The sequence below is a fragment of the Cryptotermes secundus genome, unplaced genomic scaffold (genome assembly GCF_002891405.2).
Source record: "Cryptotermes secundus unplaced genomic scaffold, Csec_1.0 scaffold1801, whole genome shotgun sequence".
Taxonomy (NCBI): domain Eukaryota; kingdom Metazoa; phylum Arthropoda; class Insecta; order Blattodea; family Kalotermitidae; genus Cryptotermes; species Cryptotermes secundus.
The window spans coordinates 182788-199605 of record NW_019743179.1 but is presented as its reverse complement, the minus strand read 5'-3'; the positions used below and the strand labels follow the sequence as shown (position 1 = coordinate 199605).

Below are 16818 nucleotides of genomic sequence, written 5' to 3'. Positions count from 1 at the left end.
GTTACGAAATATTAAAATATGTGACCACCTTTGAAATGCAACTATTGTGAAAACCAGGAGCTACATGTATTTACACTTTGACCAGTGTCTTATGAGCTGTGACACCATTTAAGCTGGCAGGTGATTTCTCCTGTCATCACAGCCCACCTTACAAAAAATAACTTGCCTTGGAATTGAATAATCAGCAGCTCTGATCTTGTTGAACAGTTGTGTAGGACTTGAGTCATAGAACGGGAACTGGCCATACAGCATTGTGAACAGAACCACACCCAGGGCCCACATGTCCGATGGTTTGCCTGAAATTTAGTGTCATGTTCACTGCACACAAACATCCACACTTCCACATTTACAAAGAGTTCTATTTTCAGGGATTTAATGCCATACAGTCCACTGAAAGTCAACCGACGTTTTGGAGGACACAATGCCTCCATCGGGAACACGCAGTAGTATAGTTGGTTGAGGCACTATGCTACAAGCCAGAAGGTTGTGGGATCAAATCCCAATGAGATGGATTTTTTCAATATGACCCTGGGGTCGACTCAGCCTCTGACAGAAATGAGTATCAGGAATATTCCTGGGGGTAAAGGGTGGCCGGCGCATAAGACTGACAACCTCATCGGCATCTGTGAGCCGACTGTCTAGAAAATACAGGAGCCTCAACGTCTCACAACCCTATGGGCCTCCATGACCTGTTACAGGGGTAGCTTTACTTTACTTACAATGCCTGCATCTTCAGGGCTTAAGAATAAGCTCAGCATGAAAGCAGGTGCTTAGCAGAACCAAATCCTACACCCTTCCATGTTTACAGGTCATGCCGATTCCACAAAGCAAAATGAATACAAGTCAACCCAAACTTATATTTCTATGCCTTTCATGCTAGTAAACTTGAAAACATTACTTACAATGCCTGCAACCCTAAAAACAAAATTGTGGTCGGATGTGTAGCTCTGGATTTAAAGAAATGGACATGAATCACAATAAAAGGTTGCTGTTGTTACTTAACACCAACTTCATACTTTCAAACATAAAAATGAACAACAAACTGGTCGCAAAATGCGCATACTTAAAGAAACTTATGCTTCTGCCTTAAACAGACAGGCCACAACTTAAGCAAGCTGTAACTTATTTGTGTTTGAGCCTGACAGCATCTGAATTACTCAGAATCAAATGACAGAATGATTGATGAATAGTGAATTTGAAAGTATCTGTAAGGAAGCAATTAAAGCCTAATCGAGGCACTAGCCTGGCATTTGGCTGGAGGGACTGAGAAAATCAGACTGTAGAGGTCCATAGGGCTGTGAGATGTTGAGGCTCCCATATTTTCTAGACAACTGGCTCACAGATTGCGGTGAGGTTTTCAGCCTTACATACTGGCTGTGGAGGGAGTGACAAAAACCATGAAAAATCTCGCTCAAGATGGCTGGTGTCCCTGCCAATATTCAAACAAGCACCTTCTGAATACAAGTCTTGGAGTGTTACCTCTACACTAAGCAGTTCTTATGATATTCTTACAGTACATGGATTTCAATGATTTGTTGCTAAGTGATGCCCCTGATGATAAATGAATGTGAAACATGTCTGGAAATTAAGTGCATGGAAAGTTGTACTTCTTTTGGCTTATTTTGGACTTCATCCATCGTCTGGTATGTAAAAGACAAAAGACCACGAAGTTTCGGAGACTGGATCTGTCTCTGTCTTCAGGTGGGTAGGGAAGGATAAACCTACTCAGTTGGGCCCGTTAGAAAGAGCTAGGCCCAACTGAATAGGTTTATCCTTCCCTATCCACCTGAAGACGGAGACAGATCCAGTCTCCGAAACGTCGTGGTTTTTTTGTCTTTTACATACCAGACGATGGATGAAGTCCAAAATAAGCTAAAAGAAGTACAGTATACACCATCATCAGAATCCTTTCAAGTCTACATGGTAAGTTGTATTAGAAACCAAAGAGTACACATTTGGCTGTCCCTGCATATACCACTAGGGGAATGTTGGACACACTAAGGTAGTCAGCAGTCACAGACCACGTTGCTCATCACTGTTCCTTCCTTCTGATGTGTTCTGTCATTTCTCTCTTATTTTAGTGTGTCCCACAGTGGTACACATTAACACAGCCAAAAGTATATTTTGTGGCATAATGCGTGCACATAAGATCATAGCAAGCCCTGATGGAGACACAGTCTTCAAACGCTGGATACCTACTCCACATTGATGATCACCCAGGAAGACTGCATACATTTCCTTAGAAAGTTTCAAATAACATCTGCACTCTGTCCAATCTCACTCATCCAGGCTGTAAATTCACAAAGCTATTACAGCTCACATCTTCACGGAAACTCTAGCCTGAACTGCATTCACACATTAGATGCCAAAACACTCCACATTACTCACCAAGGTAAGGCTTCCCACAGAGCACATCAGGAGATATATATGCAGGAGAACCCCGCTGGTCTTTCAGTCGGTCATTCTCACTACCCAAATGCTTCCCCAGGCAGAAGTTGGTGATGGTGACACGGTGTGTGCAGCGATTTAACACCAAGTTACCCAATTTCAGGTCTCGATGAACAATGTTCTTCTACAAAGAAACAAAGTACATTGTTTATTCAAAATGATGGTCAATTTTACTGTCAGTTTGTACAAAGAATCAGTAAAAGTTAACATGGTAAAGTTTTCCTTGTATTTTCAGCATCATGGGCCGAAATCAAGGTATCACTTCACATACGCTTAACCTTGGCACTAGACAGAGGTGAGTGGTCACCTTCATTGCTGAGGAAAGTGCCTCTGGTACCCACTGGATAAGATCTGAATACATGAGCAAACCAAATGAAATAGAAGATCATGTTTACTTATTTTAGGTTTATTTAACTGTGCTGTCAGGGCACATGGTAGTGTAGCTGGTTGAGGCACTATGCTATAAGCCGGAAGGTTGCAGCATCAAATACCAATGAGGTGGATTTTTTCAATGTACCTAATCCTTCCAGCCCGCTATCGCCCTGGGGTCAACTCAGCCTCTAACAGAAATGAGTACCAGGAATATTCTTGGAATATTCTTGGGGGCAAAGGGTGACCGCTGTGTAAGGCTGACAACCTTACCACCATCTATGAGCTGACTGTCTAGAAAATGTGGGAACCTCAACATCTCACAACCTTATGGACCTCCATGGCTTGTTATAGGGAAATATTTTCTTTTACTTTATGCTGTCAGTAGTTCGAAATATACAGCATCAAATTGTGGGATGATTATTGCATAATGAATTAAAAAGAATGTGGGTCGAAGTGGTGATGCCCTAATTTGAGGTACTATCCTACCACATGACTGAAAGGATGAAGAAGAAGCATATATGCGGATAATTCAAACTTGGCACCATCAGAATATGAAGCAGGAATGCTACCCACCTGATTGCAACATTCAGTAAAATGATCATGAAGAGTGCATAGGTACAGACATAAAACAAAACATAACCATTGTAGGTGACAAATCGCTCAATAAATAGGCACAATATTAAGCTCTGGGAAACCAACATTCTTCAACTGAATACAGCCCCACTGATGGGGGAGGTGAACACTGTGGACAAGTATGCAATTCAGCAAATACTGAACACACTGCCTACCTTGTGCAAGCTTTCGACAACTCTGACTGTGTCATAGAATATGACGATACTCTCCTTCTCGCTTAGTTTCTTCTGCCGTATGACATAGTGCTGGAGGTTCAGTAGGTCGGCATTGCGGGAGCTGAAATCGTGCGCACACAGGCAGTCCAAAACAAGGCACAATCTCTGCTTCACTTTGCCAGTGTACACCAGGCCACGCTCTGTCTGACGCTCTTCGAGGGCAGAGTCCTAAAGCACACCAAGTCAACACAGTATAAAACATGAATCCTACAGTGCAGGCAAAGTCAAGAAAACCCACAAACATTTGACCATGAAACTGAATATCCCAGGAGACTGCACACTGCAATTTGTTCTTTATGATGAGCTCTATATGATTATTGATAAATTAATATCATCTTCTATTTCTTGGTAAACATTTGGTAGTACATGTTCGTTTCTTCTGGTCCTGATCAATCACTGAGCTGAAAAATGAGCAGCAGTTGAAGTGGCAAAGTAATAAAATGTGGTTTACTGTACATAGAACAAACTCTGTTTCCATTCTTTTGAATCCTCCCACCTACCAATATGTAGAGAGTCTATCAAGAAGTTTTCACGTTTAATATAAAGGAGACACACATTATAATGTGTGTTCAACACATTCAACACATTCAACAGTGTTCAAGGACAGAAGAATATATTCATATCATATCCTAAGCATGTCAGTGGTCAAAGACACACCCACCAACTATAATTATAGTTGGTGGGTGTGTCTTTGACCACTGACATGAAGGAACAAGTTCTGATGCATTGCAATAATTCTGCTTAGGATATGATATGAATATATTCTTCTGTCCTTGAACACTGTTGCTACAAGGTGATCACTGACTCAGAAAAGCCCCTGAATAAATAATTACAAATAATACAATAATTTTTCAATGAAAATGAAAACTTGGTGAGTACATACCTCAGTACATGTGGAGATTGGGTTACAGAAGATGAAACTGCTTTACCTCTGGTTTGAGATACAGGCCAATATCATGCTCAGTTTTCACAATGCTTAGCCAACATAACACACGGAAACAGAGGCTGATAGACACAGCATGACAAGGGCAAGCAGGCACAGCTCACGGCTGTCAAGTGTCACTTTCATCAGTATATCAGTGCATGATTATAACTGTTGGCTTCTAGCCTCCTTCAAGTGTATACAAAACAGAATACAGCAGGAGTGAACACGGATACAGAATGAGGATTTACAGGAGGAACGACAAGTGAGAAAAATGGAAGAGGCTTTGTCATAGCATGACCCACAGTGATGGGCAGGAACGCAAGATATGCAGATGATAACAATTAACAGGGTTAGTACATAGAACTAATTACATTGAGTCAAAAAATTTACTTTGAAGAATCCATGATGATGAATGACACCATCCTGATTATGAAGAAGTGACAGGAGTGAGTACTCGGTGTGGAGCAACATTCGTCCCTGCCGATCATCCTGCGTCTCCTCCTCAGCATCTTCTAATGTTAAGATCTGAAACATCGCCACCTTCGAATTAACGTCATATCATCAAACAGCTACAGATCCCTGACCTTTAACCTTCTAATAACTAAAAAGGTAAAGTTGTCCCTGTGCTTAACTAATTAAGCACTATGCCATGAAGGCATATGGGGGACAGGATGTATAGATTCACATTTTCTTGGGGACAGCATGTATAGATTCACATTTTCTTGACCTAGGCACTAGCTGCAGCCCCCACCCCCAGAAAGAAAATCCTGGCAGCACCCATGGGCTGGGCAAGTCTTTTGGATAGGGCAAGAAAACTACTCCATTTTAGTAGGAAATTTTTTTAGAAAACAGTTGTTTTACAGTCCAATAAAAAGAGAAGGGAGAACAGCATTTATCTTACAGAAGCAGAGTATGAGGATACAAGATGGGAACTGTAACCAATGGCAGGATTTTGGTACAAGCTGTGTAGAAACTTTGGTTACTACTTTTGCCATCCAAGTCTTCTGCACCATGAATAACATGCAATTTCCTAATCAAAATCTCAAGAACAAGCCATAGAAATTTCTTCAACATCCAAAATAATAAAGTATTAGAGGTAAGCCAGCGATGCACCTTCAGTGTGTAGAAGTCATCGGTTCCATCTCTTCTGGCTAAACATTGGACAATGCTCTTGACAGGGGAACTCCCTAGTACTGGACCCAGAAGGTACATACCAGCTCTCTTCACTCTCTTGTTCTCCACTGGACTACCTTCCTCTGGAACTTGAGAAACACATATATTAGTAATTATTCTGGGTGCAAAACCTTTCTCATCAATATGCCTAAATAACAATATAAAGATTGATGATTTTTCAGTTCTTGAGTGGTTACACAGTGTGGATATGGGAAATGCTATCAATATTTCAGAATCCTTTGCTTGAACAGGGGCACGCGGTAGTGTACTTGGTTGAGACACTGCCCTACAAGCTGGAAGGTCACGGATTCAACTCCCAATGAGAAGTGCACTATGGCACTGGGGCCAACTCAGCCAATAACAGAAATGAGTATCATGAATCTTCCTGGGGAGTAAAGGGTGGCCGGTGCCTTAGGCTGACAACCTCACTGTCTTCTATGAGCCGACCGTCTAGAAAATGTGGGAGCCTCAATGTCCCACAACTCTATAGGCTTCCACAGCCTGTTACAGGGATAGTTTTACCGTTCTTTTCTCGCCCACTGTTCCCACTGACCCAGTTCGGCCATCAACCCCAACATTTTAATCCCACCCCCCTTCAGTTCTTTTTGAAATATAAACCTACATATATAAGAACTCATCCACCTTGCACACATCATTCATGAAGATAAGACCTCTGAAATGCTGGCATCAGTGCCCACATCCACATGGTGCAACCACTAAAGATCTGAATTAACATCAACCATTATCACAATGACAGCCTAAAATCAATATTTGTCAAGATTACTGGCTTCTGGGATGCGACACTGTGTAGTTCACTGCAATGTCACCAACACTCCATCCACTTCCAGGACAGAGTTAAAATACTATGAAGACAGATGAAGTACGTTCCTGTGAAATGTCAGTAATGATGCACCAAACCACATGATGTCATATCCCAGAAGACAGTAATCTTCAGTCACCTCTGTGAAAACCTAAAATCTCATAATGATTAACCCTATTACAACAATATTCAAACGGAATTGAACAATCATCCATTACACATAGTACAGCATTTGGCTTTAGTCCACATCAAGAAAGTGATCTTTCACTGTGTCACTTAACATTATTCACTGGTCTATGAAAATGTATTTTTATCCTTTTTGTTACCTTAAAATGACATTAGTTTACAAAAATAATAAGCAGTGTAAGGCTTAAATAGAATTGGACTTTACAAAACATTACACCATGTACTTAAGGCCCTTTCAGCATGTACACATATATCATCTTCTGCAAAAATCTGTACAAAGTGTGAGGTTCTAATGACAGTGAAGATGCATACTGTGGTATTGTGGGTCATTACACTGCATTGTATAGTGGGTGGGTATCAATGTTTTCAAGGAATATACAACTTCAATTTTCAGAGTTAAGGTGAGCAAAGTTGGGATAGCGGCAGGTTACACTGAAGCAGTGCCCCCCCCCCAGAAAAAGGTCACAGAGCCCAGGATGCGGAAAGAAAGATGGAGCCCAGGTGGCCCAATAAGAGCTGTGGCTCTGTAAAGGGTAACTATTATAGGACTGCAGGAAGAAAGGGCAAGAAGGTGCAGAGGCATAAAGGAAGAGCGATGACGTGACTATGATGTGGTGTCATGACAAAGAAGGCCACAGCATGAATTCTAGCAAAATATGTATTTTATTTATGCATACTACAATGAACACAAACATTCTTTAAATGAAATTAATATAAACTAACTAAATGTACCCTAATCTGTCACCAAATTTTGATTTTTTCATAAATATTAAAAAGGCACAAAACATGAACAAAAAATAGTTTTAAATTTGTTAGCACATCATACAAATGTTCATAAATTGTGCAGCTACATCAAAACATTATGCAAGGAAAGGGGCATAAGTTACTGATTGCTGTATTATAAAGATAGACAGTAAAGGTAAAGTTTGCCTTGTGCTTAGTTAACCATCATGGCATTAAGAAATATCAGGAATGGAGATATAGCTCCATGTGTTCTTAACCTCGGTACAGATGGAGGTGACTGATCAATTTCATGCCCTGATTACATTTCCCCCCCACAAAATAGCCCCTTGTACCTATTATATGAGTGGTTGGGTAGACCCTACAGCTGGTCTGGAAGCTGTAGAGAAGACAAATCTCTCTGCCCTTATCAGGAATTATACTTAACTCCTTGGTAATGAAATCTCCAGCTTTTCTTAACCTACTGACTGAGCTATTCCAGCTCTATCAATTGAATCAGTTTTTACATGACAGAGCTGGGAGCTATAAATAAAACTCAAATTCACTGAAAAGTCTGAAAGGGAATTACACTGGTTAGACTTCATAAATATTGGTTTATATGAATTCTATTAAATGACACTACATTGTGAACTGGGATTACCATACTGTGGAATTGTTGGTGAAGTAAGATACATATAAATAACTTTTCTAACATTCATCTTCCAGAGTATCCACATCCCTAAGAGATAAGTTTTAGTGAAACTTCATAAATTTGTGTAAATAATTGTAACTGAAATACTTACTCTCAAGCTTTCTTCTTTTATGTTCACTAATGTGCTCAGAATATGCTTTACAACGATTTTCTACATGCTGTATTTGGCTCATTCTCTGTTCATCCTCATCAGAAGGAACTTCACATTCTGGGACCTCCTGAGCTTCACCTTCTGTCTCCCCTTTAAAAGTACAATTCTTAAGTCTACTGGCCTTCATTACTCTGGGGCATTCACTGCCACTAGTCTGAAATGCACTACTCAGTATGAAACTAGCATTCTGGCTACTTCCGGACGAAAAATCTGTATCAACATTCATTTCATTGTCTTCCAAAGGCGCACAAGTAATGTCCGATCCGTTTTCCATTGTACTAGACGATGAAATAAATCGTCACTCTGACCCTATTTCTTAGAATACACCCAAAATTGTGCAATGTGGTCTATGTCTTATAATACGTTGCATTCACTATAACACGACATCAGTTTTAATTTTTTCTCACACATACAATCATCTCATTCTCTTACTGGTGGTATTTACGTAGATTTTGTTATGGCCTAAAACTGGTCCTGCATTAATCACTCCAATAAACATACACTGGCGTTCCAAAATAAGAGCCTATAATAATAATAATACAACTCTGAGGCTATTTTCGTATAAATGATATATTCATCACTTATGTTTATTCGGTTATTCGTGAAACTTCTAACTGATGAAATATGACAACAAAATCATTACGTTACAAAACCAACCTCACAAATTTGTCTAACATATCTCGCATATCGACTGCGTACGACGACTCGATAAGCCGCTTTGCCTCCAGCGCCCACGGCGCCCACAGTGAGCATGCATATTCGTTCTTTCCTGTCGCATAGAAGTCACTGAACGTCATCGAATAACCCCGATGGCCGCAGTGCTATCCTAAACATTGTGGAAGATCGTGAACATCGTGAACAATCCTGAATTCCAGGGCTCCAGGACCTTGGGGATAGGTTTCATACGCGATTACATACAGAATCCAAACGTAATAGTCCGAGCCCTAAAGCCATAAAGACCGCTAAAGACTGAATTGTAGAAAATGGGAAGTTCGATCCCACGGATGATGTCCCATCAATACGATTAATACCACTAATACCACTAATACCATGGTGAAAATCGTCAAAATGGCGCTTTTGTCGCGGTTTGTCAGAAGATTTCGTCGTGATATAAAATCAAACTTTTTGTTATTTAAGACAGTAGGTAAGATTAATCACAGGATAGATAAGCCACTCGTCATTAATCGCATTAATCGTACTTTACTGCTGTGTGCTGTCGTTCAGAATTAATCCAAGTGAATAAAATGTATATGGCGATGCGTATTCTAACCTGGAACATAACATTTACTTAGAAACAGTTATTAGTGGCCTGTTGTGTAATTGATGGTTATTAGAGTATAAACAGAATAACACAAATAAACAGTTGAAATAGATGTTTTGTATTTATTGTTCGCCTCATAATTTATGTAGCAGTGAGCCCTACGTTAACTATAGAGGTTGCGTATTTTACGTTATAAATGTATGATCTTCATGAAGGATGATTTAATTGCACTGACATTGTAGCAAATGTATTTTTATTGTCCTTCAGCGAACTCCGAATACAGGTGCTTATCTTCACTCTCTAGACCAGAAAAATTAGTTTCTGAGGAAACGAAAGAACAAGAGACCAATGGAGGACACAAAGCTGTTGTGCCTTTGGAATGCAGATTTGTGTATCCAGAATTTCTGCCGGATCCAAGGGTGGGCCGACGTAACAGTTTACGAGAGAGACTTGAGAGGATGGACATGTTGAATCGCAGAAGCAACATTGACGTACCTGAATTCTACACTGGTGAGCCTTGATCACTGTGTTAAAAAAGTCATAATTTTACAGTGAGAGTTTAAGAAGTTCACTACTACTATTATATAATACTGAGGGAATGGAAAAGTAAATATAAAATTAAAATTGTTCCAGGAAGCATATTGGCAGTGTCATCTGCAAACCAACATGCTCCAGAGAAACTGAGTCGCTTTGTTGGAATCTGCATTCAGCGTGGTGGCTGTGGATTACGGGCATTTTTCATTCTTAGGAATGTGATTGACCATCAAGGTAGCATGATTATACTTTAATTTGTATTCAGAGCAGAGTGGGATTGTCAGTCATAGGAATTTTTGTGTAAAAGTACAGAAACATTTGTATTGCCCCCATGACACCACATATGACTCACTTTATGGCAGCAGAAATCAGGAGACGCAAGACGGCTAATACCAAAGCCTGTCACTGGACATACTACTGAACCATTCCATCCACCTGCCATCTTCATGACCCATTTTAATATTATCCTCCAGTTTCCTTGGTATTCTATGATTCACAATCCCCCATTATATATATGTAGAACATTGTAAACGCTTTGTTGGAATGAATTGTGACAAGATAGAAATGTGTTCAGTAAGAATTCACTGTGTTTAGGTGTGGAAATGTTCTATGAAATGTATAGTCCACTTATTCAGAAGATTGAAGTGTTGCGTCTGGAGAAGAGGTTGGACAGTGAGCTCCTGTATTTGCGAGATGCCCTACCAGAGTACTGCACTTTCCCGTTGGACATGGAACCTGAACATCTTTCTCAAGGTTCCACAGTGCCTGTTAACCCTATCAAGGTTGGTAGTTAAACACTGTGGCCCAAAATTCATACCTCCTTAGGATCTCAATTAATGTATGGAATATAGATTAGTAAATTTCCTGGATATTCAGTATTGAATTCTGAAACAGTAGATTAATGTGGAGCACTTTTTCCATTTGCAAATACCAACTGTACACTCTCTTGATGTTGCCTTTGCTGCCATAATTTACCTGGGGACATTGACATTATTTTCAGTTCAATTCAATTCTTTATTATTTATGTGCCGAGCCAACAGCCACAAGGCCAATTACAGACACAGCACAGTGTAGATGAAAGTAGTTACATATTGGACAAACACAACATAAAGACTAATTAAAGGTAAGCATTGGAGGAAAAAGACATTAATTCATATAAGGAAACAAAGTAATAATAATAATAATAATAATAATAATAATAATTTCATTATCACAAATCTAAGTTGCTATTGACAATTGAGAAATGTAAGGTATAGATATTTAGAAATAATAATTCAGTTTAATTCTAGTTTATGTTCGTGCAAATAATAATAGTAACAGTTATACCATATTATAAGAGGAAAACGTTCCTGGCTCCGAATACGTCAGCGTCCCTGCAAACTNAGGCCAATTACAGACACAGCACAGTGTAGATGAAAGTAGTTACATATTGGACAAACACAACATAAAGACTAATTAAAGGTAAGCATTGGAGGAAAAAGACATTAATTCATATAAGGAAACAAAGTAATAATAATAATAATAATAATAATAATAATAATTTCATTATCACAAATCTAAGTTGCTATTGACAATTGAGAAATGTAAGGTATAGATATTTAGAAATAATAATTCAGTTTAATTCTAGTTTATGTTCGTGCAAATAATAATAGTAACAGTTATACCATATTATAAGAGGAAAACGTTCCTGGCTCCGAATACGTCAGCGTCCCTGCAAACTACATTAGCAGCTGATGCACATCTAGCAGAGGGACAGTTTTTACATGAGGAGCAGACATTGAACAACAATGATAATATTAAGTCAGTAGAAACATTGTATTAATAAAAGTATTTCAGAAGTCCGGAATCCTACAGTGCAGTAGCGGAAATATCTTTGGGACACTATTTTTAAGCTGCTATATTAAAATGGATCTTAGAGAGATAGGATGGGATGGATTGGATTGATCTGGCTCAGGATAGGGACCAGTGGAGGGCTCTTGTGAACACGGTAATGAACCTTTGGGTTCCATAAAATGCTGGGATTTTCTTGAGTAGCTTCAGAATTGGCAGCTCCTCCAGAAGGGCTCAGCTCCATAAGTAAATTCTACAACTTATTCTTCAGCACAGTCTTCCCTGAACAGTGTACTTGGTCTCAATACTAGGATCATTATTGGCATCACCACAGTCCACAAAACTGGAGTACATGATGATCCAGATTCCCAAAGTTAACCCCTCCCTAAGATTACTGTTGATTATCTGAAGTGTGTATTTGCTACAGAATAATTTGGACACAGCTGCAGTGGTACCATACTCATACGTGTACAGAAGGTACTTGAAATTGCAGTCTTTTGGGATGTGGTAACATATATATAGCAGATAGGTACCAGTGTTTCAAAGGAACATTGTGCTACTGTCTTCATAGTAGAAGAGAAACCTACAGTGATGATGGAGACAGCAGATTCTTGCAAAACCTTAGTACCTATCTGCCATACTCAAGAGCAGCATGTTTCAGAAGGCTGTAATCTTGATATTTACTGCTGTCAGAACCTGAAATCTCAAGTCTCAGTAACTTGTTGGTTATCCCAACAGGTTCTTATCTTAACCCCCCCCCCGATGAATGCCAGGATTACACCTTGAAATAGGCTCCAGCATCCTTCTTCCAAATCTCTGTATAGCTACTATTCATGACTTATCTCATTTAATTTCATGGTGTAAGCTCACTCAGCAGTTAAAACAGCATGAATCCATAAACACAGAAATGAGTCACGAGCCATGACTGTATACTGTTGGCATGTTACAATTCTCATATCTTTATTGGACGTTCAGGTGAAACTGAAACCACGACCCTGGCTAGAAAGGTGGGAGAGGCAGGAGCTAAAAGGAGTGCAGGATCTGGGTCTCCCTGAGAGATTCTACAAGAGGGCTGCAGAAGTGGCCAGGCCATGGGAGAAATATGACCTCATGAAAGAATACAGGTGAAGCATTTGTAATACTTTAAACAAGTGGTGTAATGCCTGTTAAAACTTCAAAAGAAAGCCTCTTCACATATTTATTACATAAACTACATCCCATCACATGGTCATGTGTTTTTATGTACGTAGTCTCTTGAGGAAAATAATTTTGGTGTCTATATCCCTTATTCCCTTTGTTACTTTCCATCATCTGTTTAGTACTTTTATCTCCTTCACTCATTCCTCCTTTATTCCCTTCCTGTTTCTTATATTTCACTGCCCTATCATAATTCCTCTCCCCTTCCTTCCTCTTTGTTCTTTACATTAAGATGGTTTAGGTAAATATTATTCATAGAATATGTGGGAGTATGTGCATGTGTTACAGAATGATGCATTGAGGCTGCTTGATTGTTAATGCCACCTGCCACCATGCCCTCTGTGAGCACACTATATAAGATGATGACATTTGTTTCCACCAGGGTTGTCCATCTTAGAACGAAGTCTTTTCCCCTCCCATAAGCACCTTTCTTGTGTGTCAATTTCTAACCAGTTATTGTAACACTATGGAGTGTGCGGCGCGGCTAAAAGAGGGAGCAGTCAACTGAAAGTTGTGGCTTTGAGCTGCAAGACTGATGCAAAATGTGCCACAGTCAGCAGTGTCCTCCATGTCACTTGATCCCTCTGCTGTTGTGGCTATCACAGTAATTTGTACTCTTTCACTGATGAAACTGTTTCATCTGTTACTGACTTAACACAGAGCTGTCATGTCCACCATTTTTTCACAGAAACTGGGTTTTGTATTTGCTATGTTAGAACAAAAGAGAATAAGAAAAAACAGTCAACCATAACTGTGTATTTTAACTCTTCCGAGCCTCATCAGATTATAGTTAAAGTTTCTCTGAATCTGACTAACATCTGCAGGAGACAGTGGTATTTACATATGAGTGACAGCAGCCTGTCACTTGGCAGGAGTGGCCATCGGTGTGGTAAGAATTATGTGGCTCTCCAATTTGTTGCACATATCTGCATCTTACAAAGATAAAATGTTGCATTGTGCTAGACGTTGCAGTATGGTCATATGTGTACATTCATGTTGAAAATGTTAACATCTGGTTAAATCTTTTTTTTTCCAGAGAATCAATACCAGCTGAAGAGCAGGAATCAATATTTGCAGAAGTTTATACTCAACTACAGCAACTAGAAATAACGAAAAAAATGAAGAGGAAGCGAACATTTGTCAGACCAAAAAGAACTGGTTAAAACATTTGGCTTTTTAAATGAGCTGGAATTCTTGATTATGATGGTATATAATGTGATGTGCCAAAATAAGGCATGCAGTTAATTAAGATACTGGTCTAGAAGCAAAGAAAAAGAATCTGTTCATGTCTTGTAATATTTGAGGTTTTCACGGTGGTGACTATGAAGAAAGCCGTGTAGATGTGGTGTTCATGTCTTGTTAGCATAATGGACAAAATCGTTTATGACCGACTTAAAGTATGTGACAGTGACAGTAACAGATTGGAATAATAAACCATACATGATGTAATAAGGAGCAGATATGAAGTCCAAATTTAGTGAATATTCTTTTTGGTTCCACCTGAAGCCACATACACCTATGTAGTGAATTTTGATTCAGTAAATAAACTGCGCTCATCGTAAGTTTTGGGCCTTCAAGAATTCTACCGATTTTGTGTGACTGTGGTCAACCCAACCAATATTTATGTTTTATTTCTGCCAAATTGTTACCACTCAACCATTATCTTTGGTGAGTGACATCACATACTGAAGCCACACCACTTGTGGTATCGTGGCTGTTTTGACTCCCAACTAGGTTTCTTTCAGAGTTTCATTTTCATTTTAGAAATTAATTTTGAATTATGTAATTGTATTTATTTGTGTAGAAATTTCTGTAACTACTGATATTTTTTCATAATTAAATACAGTAAGTCGTACAAGCTCAACAGTTTTCCTGTGTAATTTTGCATAACCCATTTAGTGAAAACTCAATTTAAGTGTAAGAAAACCATTTCTCCCTGAGATTCAAACTTCAGGGTGTGAGAGCAGCTGTTTTTAAGGGGCCACAGAGTAAAAGCTTATTCATATCCTGTCTACCCAAAGGAACAAATAGAAGAACCCATTTTCAAAATGNTGGGGGGGGGGGGGGGGGAACCACAAATTAGGATGGACAAAATCGTAACAAGTACCTGGAGGCATTGCACCACAGCATCATCAAATAACTTTTTAAACTTGGTATAACCATGAGCATTAATAAGTTCCAGAGTATATTACTGATTGAATAGAACAAAATGAGGAACATGTCTCAAACATCATTACATCTGCATGGCATAAAATAGGGTATCATCATCAAGCAGGAAATATTCAGTTTCTTCAGAACTGTTCCTAGATAGTTCCAAACTACCATCTCTTTGCAGCTTTCCACATTGAATATTGACCATCTGGGCATATAAAAGGAAACTAACAAGACAAGCTAATAAAACAGATTTATTTTGGGCAAAGAAAATAGTGTAGAGTGAAGACTTGGAAGTTGGCAACCATGCACTTGTGATGATTGTAAACATTACCATCTTTACAATCTATCAACACTCTAGGTTTGTAGGAAGTATCATATTTACAAGGCTAAGACGATACAGAACTGTTTTTATACACATTTCTCTCATAGCTTTAACATTTTTACATCTCTTTATAATGATCCAATATAGGTCGACAGAATGCTTTTTCTGGTGGAACTTGCACTTAACTCTTTGACTGGCGTGAAGGGTATTTAAATCCCACCCCTGTCCTGGCAGGCCCTTTAAACCTTATGTCGCTAAAATGCATGTAGTTACTTTTTCCTAAACAACTTCAACAAAAATTGGTTTTTAAAAACGAAATTTCCAGGAACTAATTAAAATACAATATTTTATGCAATAAACGCCTTTCCATACCTCTTTATTAGTTTTTCTTCGTGTGATAAACATTGAAACATGAAAGTTTGCAGAGAGCCACACCACAGCCTGCACACATGACACTTGTTTCTTTTCTAATCTTGTACTTAGCACACACTCAACACTTTCTCAGGGCACCATTCTTCTTATTGTTACTGGGAGGAACATGGACCATTTTGTGAATTTTCAGGCCACCCTCTAGACGATTTACTGGCTCTTACACTGGTGGTCTTTTCAAAGTCGAGGGCGGAGGCATGACTTCACTGGAGTCTGATGCAATAGATTCGTTATCTACTTCATTCCTTGACTCTTCTCCCTCTCCACACTGTCTGTTTGGTTCAGTCGTTTTTCTACACAGTCCAATATAAAATCTTTCAATTTGTAATTTCTCTTGTGTTTTCCGTTTGTTGTGTTCTTTTTGAATAGAATGAAACTATTCAACCGCAAAAACATTTTTTGTCCATACCATGGAGTGTGAAATAGGGGCCTAGTGGACAAATATTCTTCAATTTCAGGGCGTTTGTCGATTCCTGTCATGAACACAATTCCTAAGTATGTCCAGATTTCATCTGATGTGACATATTTGTAATTGTGTTTTCGAGAGTGAGGAGCTAACTTGTGTGTTGAAGCGCTGGTGAGTATAGCGATTGGTTTCAGTTGTGATGTGATTTACCAAGTCGTCTCCAGAAAAAATTTTAATCCATGAAAAAGGATGCATTTTGAGTGTTATATTAATTTTGATCCCGAAACTACTAGCAAATAGAACTATTGTTGGTACAATGTCTCCGTACGT

General features: G+C 39.1%; 2 protein-coding genes across 2 annotated transcripts in view; one reads left to right on the top strand and one right to left on the bottom strand.

Annotated features, from left to right (window-relative positions):
• The window catches only part of LOC111874045, a 13627-nt gene extending 4551 nt beyond the window's left edge, over positions 1-9076 (bottom strand). The window contains exons 1-6 of the mRNA XM_023869185.2: positions 8296-9076; positions 5707-5855; positions 4984-5118; positions 3609-3836; positions 2389-2572; positions 167-296 (exon numbers count right to left, since the gene is read on the bottom strand). Coding sequence (XP_023724953.1) covers positions 167-296; positions 2389-2572; positions 3609-3836; positions 4984-5118; positions 5707-5855; positions 8296-8629 — 1160 coding nt within the window. The 5' untranslated portion in view covers positions 8630-9076. The remainder of the gene's footprint in view (positions 1-166; positions 297-2388; positions 2573-3608; positions 3837-4983; positions 5119-5706; positions 5856-8295) is intronic.
• Positions 9077-9168: 92 nt separating this feature from the next.
• Positions 9169-15041, top strand: LOC111874046 (39S ribosomal protein L19, mitochondrial). Its single transcript, XM_023869186.2, has 6 exons — positions 9169-9499; positions 9884-10126; positions 10250-10384; positions 10745-10932; positions 12956-13104; positions 14214-15041. Exons 1-6 carry the CDS (start codon positions 9406-9408, stop codon positions 14338-14340), a joined length of 936 nt encoding a protein of 311 aa, XP_023724954.1. The 5' UTR covers positions 9169-9405; the 3' UTR covers positions 14341-15041.
• The last annotated feature ends 1777 nt before the right edge of the window (positions 15042-16818 follow it).